This window comes from Erinaceus europaeus, chromosome 2 (assembly GCF_950295315.1).
Source record: "Erinaceus europaeus chromosome 2, mEriEur2.1, whole genome shotgun sequence".
NCBI lineage: Eukaryota > Metazoa > Chordata > Mammalia > Eulipotyphla > Erinaceidae > Erinaceus > Erinaceus europaeus.
Window position 1 is genome coordinate 120,976,970 of NC_080163.1, and position 12,006 is coordinate 120,988,975.

Here is a 12,006-nt window from a genome sequence, read left to right on the forward strand (position 1 = left end):
TGTCCATCTTTCTCTCCTCCTCTCTGTCTTCCCCTCCTCTCTCTATTTCTCTGTGTCTTATCCAACAATGACAACATCAATAACAATAATAATTACAACAATAAAAAACAAGGGCAACAAAAGGGAATAAATAAATCAATATTTTTTAAAAATTAAAAATATATATATTTAAAAATGGAAAACGTGGCCTCAGTAAGTGGTTTAGTGGATAAAGTGTTGGACCCTCAGCCACCAGAATGATGCTCTGGTTCTCTCTTCCTAGCTCTTTCTCATTAGTGAATCAATAAATGCTTTGGGGGAGGACACCAAAATAGCTCACTTTGGTAGTTCACTTGCTAAGTCGTGGGTACCACCTAGGCTCAAGTCTGCCCCTCGCTATACTGAGGGGACCTTCAGTGCTGTGGTGTCTTTTACTCTATCACTGTTTCTGGCTTTTTTTGGTTTTGTTTGTTTGTTTGTTTGTTTGTTTACCACTCCCATCACCAAAGGTCTGTGTCCCCATCCCTACCCCCATAGATAACCACTATAGTTCCCCCAGTCTTGGAAATAAGTTTTTTTTTTTTTTCCCACATTCCTATACTCAATTCTCTATATTCTACATATGAGTAAACTGATTCTGTAGTTGTCCTTCACCTCCTTACTTGCTTCACTAAGTATAATCGTCTCCAATTCCATCCACTTTATCTCAAAGGACACAATATCATCTTTTCTGTTACCATCTTTCTATCTGAGAAAGAAAAGTAAGGAAAAGTTGGCTTGGAATGGTGAAGCCCCAGCGATGACCAAAATAAGAATGAAAAAAATTGGTCCTAGGAGATGACTCAGTGGAGGTATCGTGCATATACAAGCTATCATGTATTCCCCGGTGTCATATTCAGAAGGGTAGAAAGAAAGAAAAGATAGAGAGAAAGAAAAGAGATAGAGATGGGGAGAGAGAGAAGGAAGAAAATCTTCCTTGTTTGAAAAGTATCCCTTGTTTAGACTGATCCCAGAAGAAACAGAAAATCTGAGTGGCCCCAGGTCTTGGAAAGAAATTGAATTTGTAATCCACCCTCTTTGCAGAAAGAAAATACTAGGTCCGGGAATCGGGCTGTAGCGCAGCGGGTTAAGCGCAGGTGGCGCAAAGCACAAGGACCGGCATAAGGATCCCGGTTCGAACCCCGGCTCCCCACCTGCAGGGGAGTCGCTTCACAGGCGGTGAAGCAGGTCTGCAGGTGTCTGTCTTTCTCTCCCCCTCTCTGTCTTCCCCTCCCTCTCTCCATTTCTCTCTGTCCTATCCAACAACGACGACAACAACAATAATAACTACAACAATAAAACAACAAGGGCAACAAAAGGGAATAAATAAATTAAATTAAATTAAATTAAAAAAAATAATAAATAAGATAAAAATACTAGGTCCACAGTTACACTGATGCATTCAATCGAACACTGAAGCAGCACCCATCTCATAGAAACTTCTAGAAAACTGTATGGGGCCAGTTTGCTGCCAACCATCTAGAGTTCTGTGTGGAGGATCTACTGTGTGTCTGTATCCTGGGCCCTCATTTGAGATGAGAGGACATAGGGGCTGGGCAGTGGCACACCATGGTCCGAAGCACATGTGCAAGGGTTGGGGTCTGAGCCCTCAGCTCACCGCCTGTAGGGGAGACACTTCACAAGTAGCAAAGCAGGTCTGCAGATGTCTTTCTCCCCTCTCTATTTCCCCCTCCCCTCTCAATTTCTCTTTGTCCTATCCAAAAAAAAGCTGCCAGGAGCAGTGGATTCGTAGTGCCAATACCAAGCCCCAGTGCTAACCCTGGAGGCAAAAAAAAAAAAAATAATAAAAAGATTAAGAGACATCACAGACAACTCTCACTGCCTTCAGCAGGCTGGGTAAGCTCTGCGGGTTACCAGACAGTCCCATGCCTTAGTGCTTCCATCTGAGAAGTGGGGATGCAGTCCCACCTGTTTTCTGAAAGTTGTTGGGACCCCCAGCCATGGTAGCAGCCTCTCATGCTCCTCTCTTTGTTGTGTGTATGTGTGTATGGTGCGGCCGGCCCTCTCAGGCCTTAAAATGTGTGTCAGCAGCAGTGGCAGCAGCCACGATGAGGCCCCTGTCCTGAATGACAAGCACCTGGATGTACCCAACATCATCATCACCCCTCCAACCCCCACTGGCATGATGCTGCCCCGTGACTCCCGGCGGACAGGTAAGGCTACCTAGCCCCTTGGGTCTGGGGTGGTGGTCTGGCCAGGACAGCTCACAGGAGAGACCTCCTCCCATGCTGTGGATCTCAGTTTGGGTCCCTTCCTCCCCTACAGCTTAATTAGAAATATATGCTGGTAGGGAGGGGCAGGCAGTGGTGCCCCTAGTTTGAGCATACATGATACAATGTGCATGGACCTGGGTTCAAGTCCCTGGTTCTGCCTGTAGGAGGGAAGTTTCATGAGTGGTGCAAGTGTCTTTCTTTTTTATTTAATTTAATTGATTTATTTATTCCCTTTTGTTGCCCTTGTTGTTTTTTGTTGTAGTTGTTGGATAGGACAGAGAGAAATGGAGAGAGGAGGGGAAGAAGAGAGGGGAAGAGAAAGATAGACACCTGAGCCACGTGCACTTAACCCGCTGCACTACTGCCCGACTCCTGAGAAAGATAGACACCTGCAGACCTGCCTCACCGCTTGTGAGGCAACCCCCTGCAGGTGGGGAGACAGGGCTTGAACCGGGATCCTTAAATTGGTCCCTGCACTTTGAGCCACCTGCACTTAACCCTCTGCGCTACAGCCCGACTCCCGGCAAATGTCTTTCTTTCCCTCTCTGTCTCCCCTTCCCCTCTTGATTTCTATCTCTATCAAATAAACAAACAAAAGAATAAATATTAGGAGATAGTTCACCAGTTAGAGCACATACATGACCTGGCACTAAGTCCTGGGTTCTATCCCTGCCACCACATGGGAGCACTGTGGGTGGTAGAGTAGTGCGGCAGTGCCTCTCCTTTCTCTGTGTCTCTCCCTCTCTCCTAAAATAAAAAGTGAAAAATTGGTTCTGAGAGGCTAGAGAAGCCATGGGTCTCTTGTCCCCACCCTGGCCCAGCAGCAGGGAAGGTGCCACAGTGAGTTCTCTGACAGGACACCCAGCTCCTCTGCTACCTTGCTGTGTGCTCTTGGGTGAGTCACCAGCTCTCTAAACCTCAGTCTCCCCATCTGTAAACAACTGCTAAGGACAGTGCTCATGGCCCAAAAGGTAAAGTGATAAGTAGATGCTGAGAAGCACTCGGCCCTCTGGCACGCGGGTGGAGAGTGTCATCAGGAGCAGCGTCCAGGCCCAGCAGAGCACAGTCCACAGGGATCCAGTGGCCTTCTCTAGGGGACTCACTCTGCTGAGCCAGCTGAGATCCAAACTCAGCTCTTCTGGAAGAGACTTCCCACCATGCGCCCCCATCTGCTCTGTGCACCTGTGTCCCCAGCAAGAGCCTCCAGAGGCACACATCACACATTACAAGGACTGATTGATGGACCGCCCCCATGGAATGCACCTCGTTGGGGGCTCAGGGATGAGGCCTGGAATGTGTGTAGGGGGGACATGGAGAGCTCAGACCACACAGCCTGGATCTGAATGTCAACTCTGTCTTCAGCCATATGACAAGCATCCCAACTTCTCTGAACCTCAGTTTACCCACCCACTCAGTAGGTAACGTGAGCTCTACCAGGTATGTCACCACCTGGCCCCCATCTACCCACCAGACAGGGATGAAAGCAGGTCCCTTCTGAGGGCTCTGGCTACTAAGGACAGGCTCCGTCAGAGAGGCTACTAACATGCACAACAGCCTGGGCGCCAGGCACCAAGCCCAGGCCTGACTCAGGGAATCTACCTAATGAATGAACAAACAATACGTCCCACCACTCCCATTCTACCCTGGAAGGGGCAGCTGGGGAGACCTGAGTGGGCCTGTCCCTCCTGCCCTTTCTCTAGGAACAGTTCCATCCCCTCCTTGCAGCCAGCTGCGTCCAGGAGGCCCACCTGTCCAGGGCTGCATTTGCCAGCCTGTGCTGTCTAGCTGAGGCTGTGGCTGGCAAGATGGAGCAGCTTCCCTGGCTACAGGGGTGACATATCTGTCACTCATTTGGTGAGCCCACCCAGTGCTAGCCATTAGGCGCCCCCCTACACCCCGGCCACTGGCAAAGGGATAGATGATGTGACATGCCATGGGAATTTAACCTGATACCTCAGAACTTCAGGCATGAAAGCCTTTTGCATAACCATTATGCGACCTCCCCCCCACCTATCCCTGGGGTGATGTCTTTGTAAGCCATAGCAGCTTTTTTTTTTCTCTCCTAATTTGGTTAGAGACAGAGAAATTGAGAAGGAAAGGGAGGTAGAGAAGAGAAACACTGCAGCACTGCTTTACTGCTTGTAAACTGGGCCTCCAGACTGGGTCTTAACTTCTATCTCTAACATAGATATGAGGGAGGGGGGGACCCAGGCAGTCCAATCCCAGCGACCTCTACCAGATAGCCAGGGCACTCTGCACTTGAGCATAGGCAGGGGTGCCAAGGGACTGCCTTGGGGTCCTCCTTCAGCATTGGTAGACACCACTGTCCACACAGCAGGGGAAGTAGAGTCCCCCAGCCTTGGAGCTCCCATAACGGGTCTGCAGGGGACAGGGCCCCAGATCATCATGCTTCTTCTTCCTTCTTCTTCCTCCTAGCCTGGCTGGATGAGACGGGGTCATGTCCTGAGGATGGAGAAATTGACCCTGAAGCCTAAGGAGGAGGTACAGGATAGCTATTTCTTCCGCCGTACCTGCTCGGGCCACGTCTCCCTCCATGTGTTCATGGGTCCAACTGCCTGGGACAGATGTGCTGAGGACGTGAGATGGGAGGATGAAGATTTCAGTGCTCCACCAGGCTAGATGAGTAAGGAATCAATCTGGCTGAGTCCAGAACATCGCTCCCCAGGCCCAGTGAGTGGATGGGACCTCTGACACATCCTTTCAGCCCCCCAGGGTCCTGGCAGTGGTTTTCAGGGTGCCAGGGGGAGGCTCTCTTCTGGATGGACAAACCCTCCTAGCAGGAATCCTGGGCTCTACAGACAGGTATCAGGAGGCCAGCACACCTGAGAACTTCTTGCAAAGCATTTTTTATATGTTGTCTTACAGATATGGAAACTGTCTCAAAAGCAGTTTATAATTTCCTTTTTTGCATTTTAAATAAAGATCCTCTGTAATGAATGGCAAGCCCTGGTCCTTGGGCTGGTGGTGGGAGGAAAGGAGGCGTCAGCCGGCAGGGCCTGGGCCCCTCAGTTTGCAGAAATATGTGAGAGCCCAGGGCGGGGCTCTAGAGTCACCTGAAGCATCCCCCTGCAAGTGGAAAGTGGGTCCTTGCACATGGTAACATGTATACTCCACTGGGTCTGCCACTGCCTAGCCCCTGCTATCTGAAATAATCTTTTCTTCATTTTATTTGTATATTTTTGAGATGTATCTATTTTTCGGAGTGAGAAGAGAGTATTGTTCAGCTCTACAGTATGACAGTCTGGGACCCTTGGGGCCTCACTTACAGAAATCCAAGGAGCTAAGCCTGAGCTGTCTCCCTGCCCATGAAATCTTACTCTGAGGCAGCAGGGCTTCACTATGGGGACCATGTCAGAGGCTTGTTGTCAGAAGGGTCTGCATGAAGGTTGGGGGTTGCTGCTGCCATTTCTTCAGCTACAACCGGTACCTCCTCCCTGCAGTTCCTCAACCTTGAGACCTTGACAAATGCTAGTTGCCCTTCTGCCAGAATTATTCTTCCATGTTCAGCCTCGCAGCTGGAGGGCAGCTGTCCCCCAGCTCCCTCACACCTCATCTCCATAGCTCTACTATGTGCAGGTGCCTGTTTGTGTTTTATTACTATTATTATTATCATTATTATTATTTTCAGGAAGAGAGAATTGAGAGGGGATGGAGATGTAGAAAGGGACAGAAAGAGATACCTGCTTCACCATTCATGAAGCTTCCCTTCCTACCCCTGCAGGTGGGGACCAGGGGCTTGAACCCAGATGCTTATTTATGGTGACATATGCACTCAGCCAGGTGCACCACTGGGGATGTGGTTAAGTCACATGCTAAAGCCTTGAGAATGGGATGAGCACCTGCATGGCTCTAACATCCCAGGTGCCCTCCCCCTTTCTTTCTGATAAAGGACAGGAGACAGGGAGAAATAGAGAGCAAGAGAGAGAGGGAGAGAGACATCTGCAACACTACTCCAGCACTTGTGAAACTTCTTCCCTACAGATGGGCACGGGGGCTTGAACCCAAGTCCTTGTGCATGGTAGCATATGTGCTTTACTGGATATACTACTGCTTGACCCTCTTTCTTTTTTTGGCAACACTAGGGAATAAACCCAGAGCCTTATGCTTATGCTTGTGCTTATGCTTGTGCTATATCACCACTGAACAGCCTCCCAGGGTCAAATCTTTTTTTATTCTTTATTTTAGAGAGAGTGGTACAGAGAAAGAAGAGAGACATGAGAAACATCACAGTAGTGTTCCATCATCCATGACGCTCCCCTGTGATGCCAAGGATCAAACCCAGGGCCTCACATGTGCAAGGCATGCACTCTTCCAGAGCACATTTCTGTGAGAAATAAACCAGCCCTTAGCTCCAGCTTTCTCAGAGCCCCTCATGTCTGCTTGAAGTGACATTTGACTCTTTGTCCCAGTCCTACGCCTCCCAGAAGCCAGGGGGTTGCTGGATAGTAACCCCAATCAGAGCTGGGGCTGGGTGACTGTCTTGAATCCCTCCCTGCTTCAGGTCAGGGTAGGGGCTCCCTCCTCTCCCTGGACCCTGCTTTGAGGCCTTCAGCACTCTCAGCAACCCAGCAAGACTAATCACCATTCTATCCTTGGCTTTTAGTGCCCATGGCAACTAGGTCCCCCGCTGTGAGCCACACACCAGCAACTCTGCTGCCTGCTCTCAGGGCTATGGGAGTTCCACCAGTCCTTGTGCTTTGCACCATGTGTGCTTAACCTGCTACACTATCGCGGGACCCCCGTGAGCTCCTTTGCTCTCCTGAGAACCTCCTGGAGCCCCAGCGTCCAAACTAGCCCTGGACTTTGAAGTTCCTGCAACTGTAGTCTCATCCCTGGTGATGCCAGCAAGAATGTGGTGTCACTCAAGAGTGGTGTGCTGACTGAGGGGAGGGAGACAGCACCTGGTGTACCCCAAGCAGCAGAGCCCCCAAGATGCTGCTCACCAGCCAGCACCTGTATCTGAACTTCCATCTCCCCACAGGGTGGCTTGGGGGCAGGGTGCTTGCTCAGTGCAAGCTCTGGCCCAAGGAGGTCATGAAAGTGGAGTGCAGAGCACCCTACTATAGCCCCAGTGCTTCTCTTTGGAGCTGTGCGAAAGAAGAGAGGAAATGGGTATGAGCAAGGGCTTTGGTGTCAGACAAAGCCCCATCGTGCTGTGTGCCCTTGATAAGTCATTCAACCCCTCTGAACCTTCCCTTCACCCAGAAAGTGAGCATAGGAACAAGACTGATGGGAGCCGGGAGATGGCTCAGCCCGCAGAGCGTGCACGTTACTGTGTGTGAGGACCCAGATCTGAGCCCCCACCTACCACATAGGAGCATTATGCACATGGAAAGTTTCATGAGCAGTGGAACAGTGCTATGGTCTCTCTATGAGTCTCCCTTTGTCTCTCACCCTCTTAAAAGAAGTGGGCATTGGTGCATCCAATAGAGTACACATCTTATCCTGTGAGAGGACCTGGGTTCAAACCACCAGTCCCCTTCTGCAAGGGGGAAGCTTCACAAGCAGTAGAGCAGTGCAGCACATGTCTATCTCTTCCCCTCTCTCTTCTATTTCTCTCTGTACTGTTTGAAAAAAAAAAGAGAGAGATGAGGGGAAAAAAAAAAGACACTATGCCCCAATGATAAACCAGGTGGCAAAAAGGGAAAAATGTCTCCAGAAGCAGTGGAATTATGCAGGCATGAAGCCCCAGCTTCATGCCCTAGAAGAAAAACAAAAACAGAACAAAAGCAGGGCTGACCCCACAGGAGCCCATTGAAGTAAAAAAAAACAAATCTATGCAAACTGACAGGGTCCCTAGCACAGATGGTGTGGCTGTGATGGGCAAGTCACCAGACTCCCTGGACCTCTGTTTGCTCCTCTGGGGATTAAGGACCATGCCACAGGGACCTGAGGAGTCTGTGGACTTGAGGGGAAGGATGTGGGATGGGAAACTAAGCAGTGGCTCTGAACTGACCACTAGGATCAGACTGCAGTGGGTGCTACTTCGCACCCCTATTTGTGTAGCAAGTGCATGCTACCTGCCACAGGCCCCTGCATCCTCTTTTCAAGGGTTTTCTTTGTGCAGGGCCAGGTGGGTGGGGGCTCATAGGCTGGTTGAAAGTACCAGGGAGTTGACACCTCTGGGAATCCCTCACCCTCTCCTTCATCATGGGTGGAAGTTAGTAGACAATCACTCCACTGTGTTGTCCCTTGTGGTTGTTGTTGGTGGTGAGGCCTCTCTGGAGAATAAACCCTTCTCAAACTTCCCTTTGCTTTAGGGAGGCATCTGATTCAAATGCAGATTCTGGCAGGTGGGGGGGGGCAGGTGGTAGTGCAGTGGGTTAAGCGTACATGGCACAAAGCACAAGGACCGTTGTAAAGATCTGGGTTTGAGCCCCCAGCTCCCCACCTGCAGGGGGGTTGCTTCACAAGTTGTGGAGAAAATCTGCAGGTATCTATCTTTCTCTCCCCCTCTTTGCCTTCCCCATCTCTCTCCATTTCTCTCTATCTTATCCAACAACAATGACATCAATAGCAATGATAATAATAACCACAACAACAATTAAAAAAAAAAAAGCAAGGGGGAAAAAATAGCCTCCAGGAGCAGTGGATTCATGGTACAGGCACTGAGCCCCAACAATAACCATGGAGGCAAAAAAAGAAAACTTAAAAAAATGCAGATTCTGGGGGTTGGGTGATAGTTCAGTGGGTAGAGCACATGCATTGCCATTTTCAAGTCCCTGCAACACATATGGCACTGGGCGAGCTCCACGAATGAGGAATGAGAAGTAGTGCTGTGACCTGTCTTTTCTGTGTCTGTCTTCTCCAACCACCTCCCCCCTCTGCTAAGACTATAGAATAAAACAATTGATCCAGAGAGGCTGCTCTGTGTGTCACACATGCATGAGGTCTTAGATTCATTCCTCCACCTATAGGATCTGATGCTGCTGATCCCCGGACCCAAGGCTTTGTAGACTTGTCTGCTTTGGAATGAGGTATCTTCAGGATATATCCCTTCCTGAAGCTCCCTGGGATTACCCTGGAAGAAACCACTTTCTCTTGAAGCTTTTCTTGGTTCTGTTTCCTCATCCTCATCCCTGTCCCTCCACCCCCTGTATAAGCTGGGTGACCTTGAAGAAGTTACTTTGCCTCTCTCAGACTCAGTTTTCAAACTATTACTAGGGGTAATAGTTGGCTGGAAATAGCAAGTGAATGATCTCATTCATGAAACTTAGAATAAGGCCTGGCTTAGGGTATAGATTCCTCTAGAATGTCAGCCATGATGCTCATATTGCCAAGCTGTGTTTGAGAAGATCCACCTGATTGACCTTGAGGGGATGTTGAGTTCTATGTAGGCCTGAGCCTTAAAGGTGGGACTACTCTATAAGTGAGAGTGGGAGCTTCTCTGGGACTAGGCTAGAATGACAATTTATTTTGAACCCACTACATAGCTCCCTGGTCCTTGAGTCTTGTTTTCCCCCTGGGGTGGAGAACTGATGGTTGTGAAAGTCTGTGTTGTATTTTCCATTTATTTTTAAAGCCAAAGTCACTCATACTGATTAAAACCAACAACAAAAAGCTTTGTAAGTGGCTCCTACAAAGTGTATGTGGGGGAGGGGGACAGGAGGCCACCATGCATGATGTAGGAGGAGAGCTGCTAACAGCTCTGGTGGCCACAGAGCACCTTAACCCTGACTCTGGGGTGTCCCCAGCCGTTCCCAGCTTCCAAGAGGTGAGAGAACATTCCGGTCTACAACTGGGGATTCGTGCTGTCAGGCTCCAGGAGGGGAGGCTGGGAGGGAAGGAAAGTGTGAAAACAGATGGAAATGTAATTTTTTAATGACAGCAGCAGATGGCAAAAAGACACAAGAGTGTATTCGCACCATGTCGGAGCCATTTGAGAGCACTCAGCTCAGCCATGGTGTGCGGGGGACAGGGATGTGATGCCCCCCACCCCCAGCCCTGAAGCCAGAGCTGTAGGGAGGCAGGTAGGTGCACTGTCAGGTCTCAGAGCCACGGAGAGGTTGGGAAAGTACCCATGGCTACCTGGTTGGGGTCTGAAAGCACTCCTGTGCTGGGTGTTTTGGACACAAGCTGGTAACTCCAGGTCTAGGCAGTCTCTCCTCCTGTTCCCATAGCTGCGGCCCCTGCCCAGGCCTGTGGAATCACTCACTTGGACTTCCAGCCTGCAGGTGAGTCTCTTGGGCATCCTATCCCCCTGTGTCTTTTTCCAAAATGCAAACCTAGATACATCATTCTGAGCCCTGCATCCCTGACACGGGCTTCCACTGCACTGGGGAGCATAGCCGAGCTCTTGTAAGCAGCTTACCAAGCAGACCCTAGAGAGCTGGCCCTGCTTGTCTGTCTCGCCTCACTTGTCAGCACACTCAGTGGAGGGAGCTGACACCTCGTGGGGATGTCGTGGGAACAAAATTGCTGCTGCTTCTCAAAGCATAACCTGAGCATAGCTGTGCCTCATGTAGCTGAGAGCTGTGCCTGCTCAGCCCCCAGGCCTTGAAAACACCAGGAGAACAGCTGAAGATGGAGCTACCGCTGCAGGAAGGGAACTGTGGGTGTGTGGGGGTGGGGTGGGGTGGTGGTGTGTGTGGGTAGAGGCCCTGCCTATTAGAGCTTCCTGCCCAACCAGAGACCTCATCCCAGGTTAGCCTTGGGGGAGGTCATATTGTAACTCTCACCTCAGGGACAAGTGCAGGTAGGGTTCAGGCCCAATAGGAACTGGGGTCCAGGCTTCCAGGGCCACTCTCAGGGTCCAGTTAGGGAAGTGATCTTTTGTTTCTTCCCAGCATTGCTCAGCTCTGACTCAGCTGGTGCAGGAGGGCTGGAGACTGGAGGGGGAGATATAATCTAGGCCCTCTGAGCCTCAGGAACTTTTGTCTTTTGCATAACCATTATGCTATCTCCTGATTCCCCTTAGAGAAACCAGAGCACTTATCTGGCATATGTGATTCTAGGGAGTGAGCCATGAGCCTCAGGCACACAAGTCCTGTGCTCTACCAGCTGAGATAATTTCCCTGCCTGCTGTTATTTTGTTTTTGTTTTGTTTTGTTTTTGAACTCCATGTATATACAAAATCTTGTACATACAAAATAACAAAGGGAGTGACCTCCTTGGCCTCATTTTTTCTTTTTAAAATTTCTTTATTGGGGATTAATGTTTTACATTATAATAGTTTGTACATGCATAGCATTTTGCAGTTTTCCACATAACAATACAACCCCCACTAGGTCCTCTGTCATCCTTTTCCAGGACCTTCCCCCCATACCCCCCCCAGACTTTTACTTTGGTGCAACACCATTTTTTTATGTATATATATTCTATATCTTTAAAGAGGGACAGGAAGGAAGAAGCATTCCACCCTTCATGGTGCTCCCGCCACATGGTGTCAGGGCTTTGTGCATGCTAAGGGGCATGCTCTACCCAGTGAGCTGCTTCCTATCCCAGCCATCTGTTTTGCTATGAAAACTTCTGCTGACCTCTCCTCTGATTTGTATCAGCTGAGATAAGGGTTACCTGGAGAAAATGTTTTCCTTATTTATGTATGTATGCATGCATGCATGCATGCATGCATGCATGCATGTATGTATGTATGTATGTATGATTTACCAGAGTAGTACGGTTCAGCTCTGGTTTATGGTGATTTGGGAGATTGAACCTGGGACTTTGGAACCCCCTCTTCCGCACTGGCCGCGGCTCATGCTCCAGGTCATCCTCAACTGCAGCTGCTGGACTG

At 49.6% G+C, this 12,006-nt stretch overlaps 1 protein-coding gene across 3 annotated transcripts in view; it reads left to right on the plus strand.

Annotated features, from left to right (window-relative positions):
• The window catches only part of C2H16orf74 (chromosome 2 C16orf74 homolog), a 56,786-nt gene extending 51,576 nt beyond the window's left edge, over positions 1-5,210 (plus strand). For 2 of the 3 annotated variants that reach the window (XM_060185061.1, XM_060185059.1), the window contains 2 exons: positions 2,049-2,192; positions 4,689-5,210. In XM_060185061.1, the coding sequence (XP_060041044.1) occupies positions 2,057-2,192; positions 4,689-4,747 (195 nt within the window). In that variant the 5' untranslated portion in view covers positions 2,049-2,056 and the 3' untranslated portion in view covers positions 4,748-5,210. The remainder of the gene's footprint in view (positions 1-2,048; positions 2,193-4,688) is intronic. The other variant, XR_009548240.1, reaches the window with a different exon arrangement.
• The last annotated feature ends 6,796 nt before the right edge of the window (positions 5,211-12,006 follow it).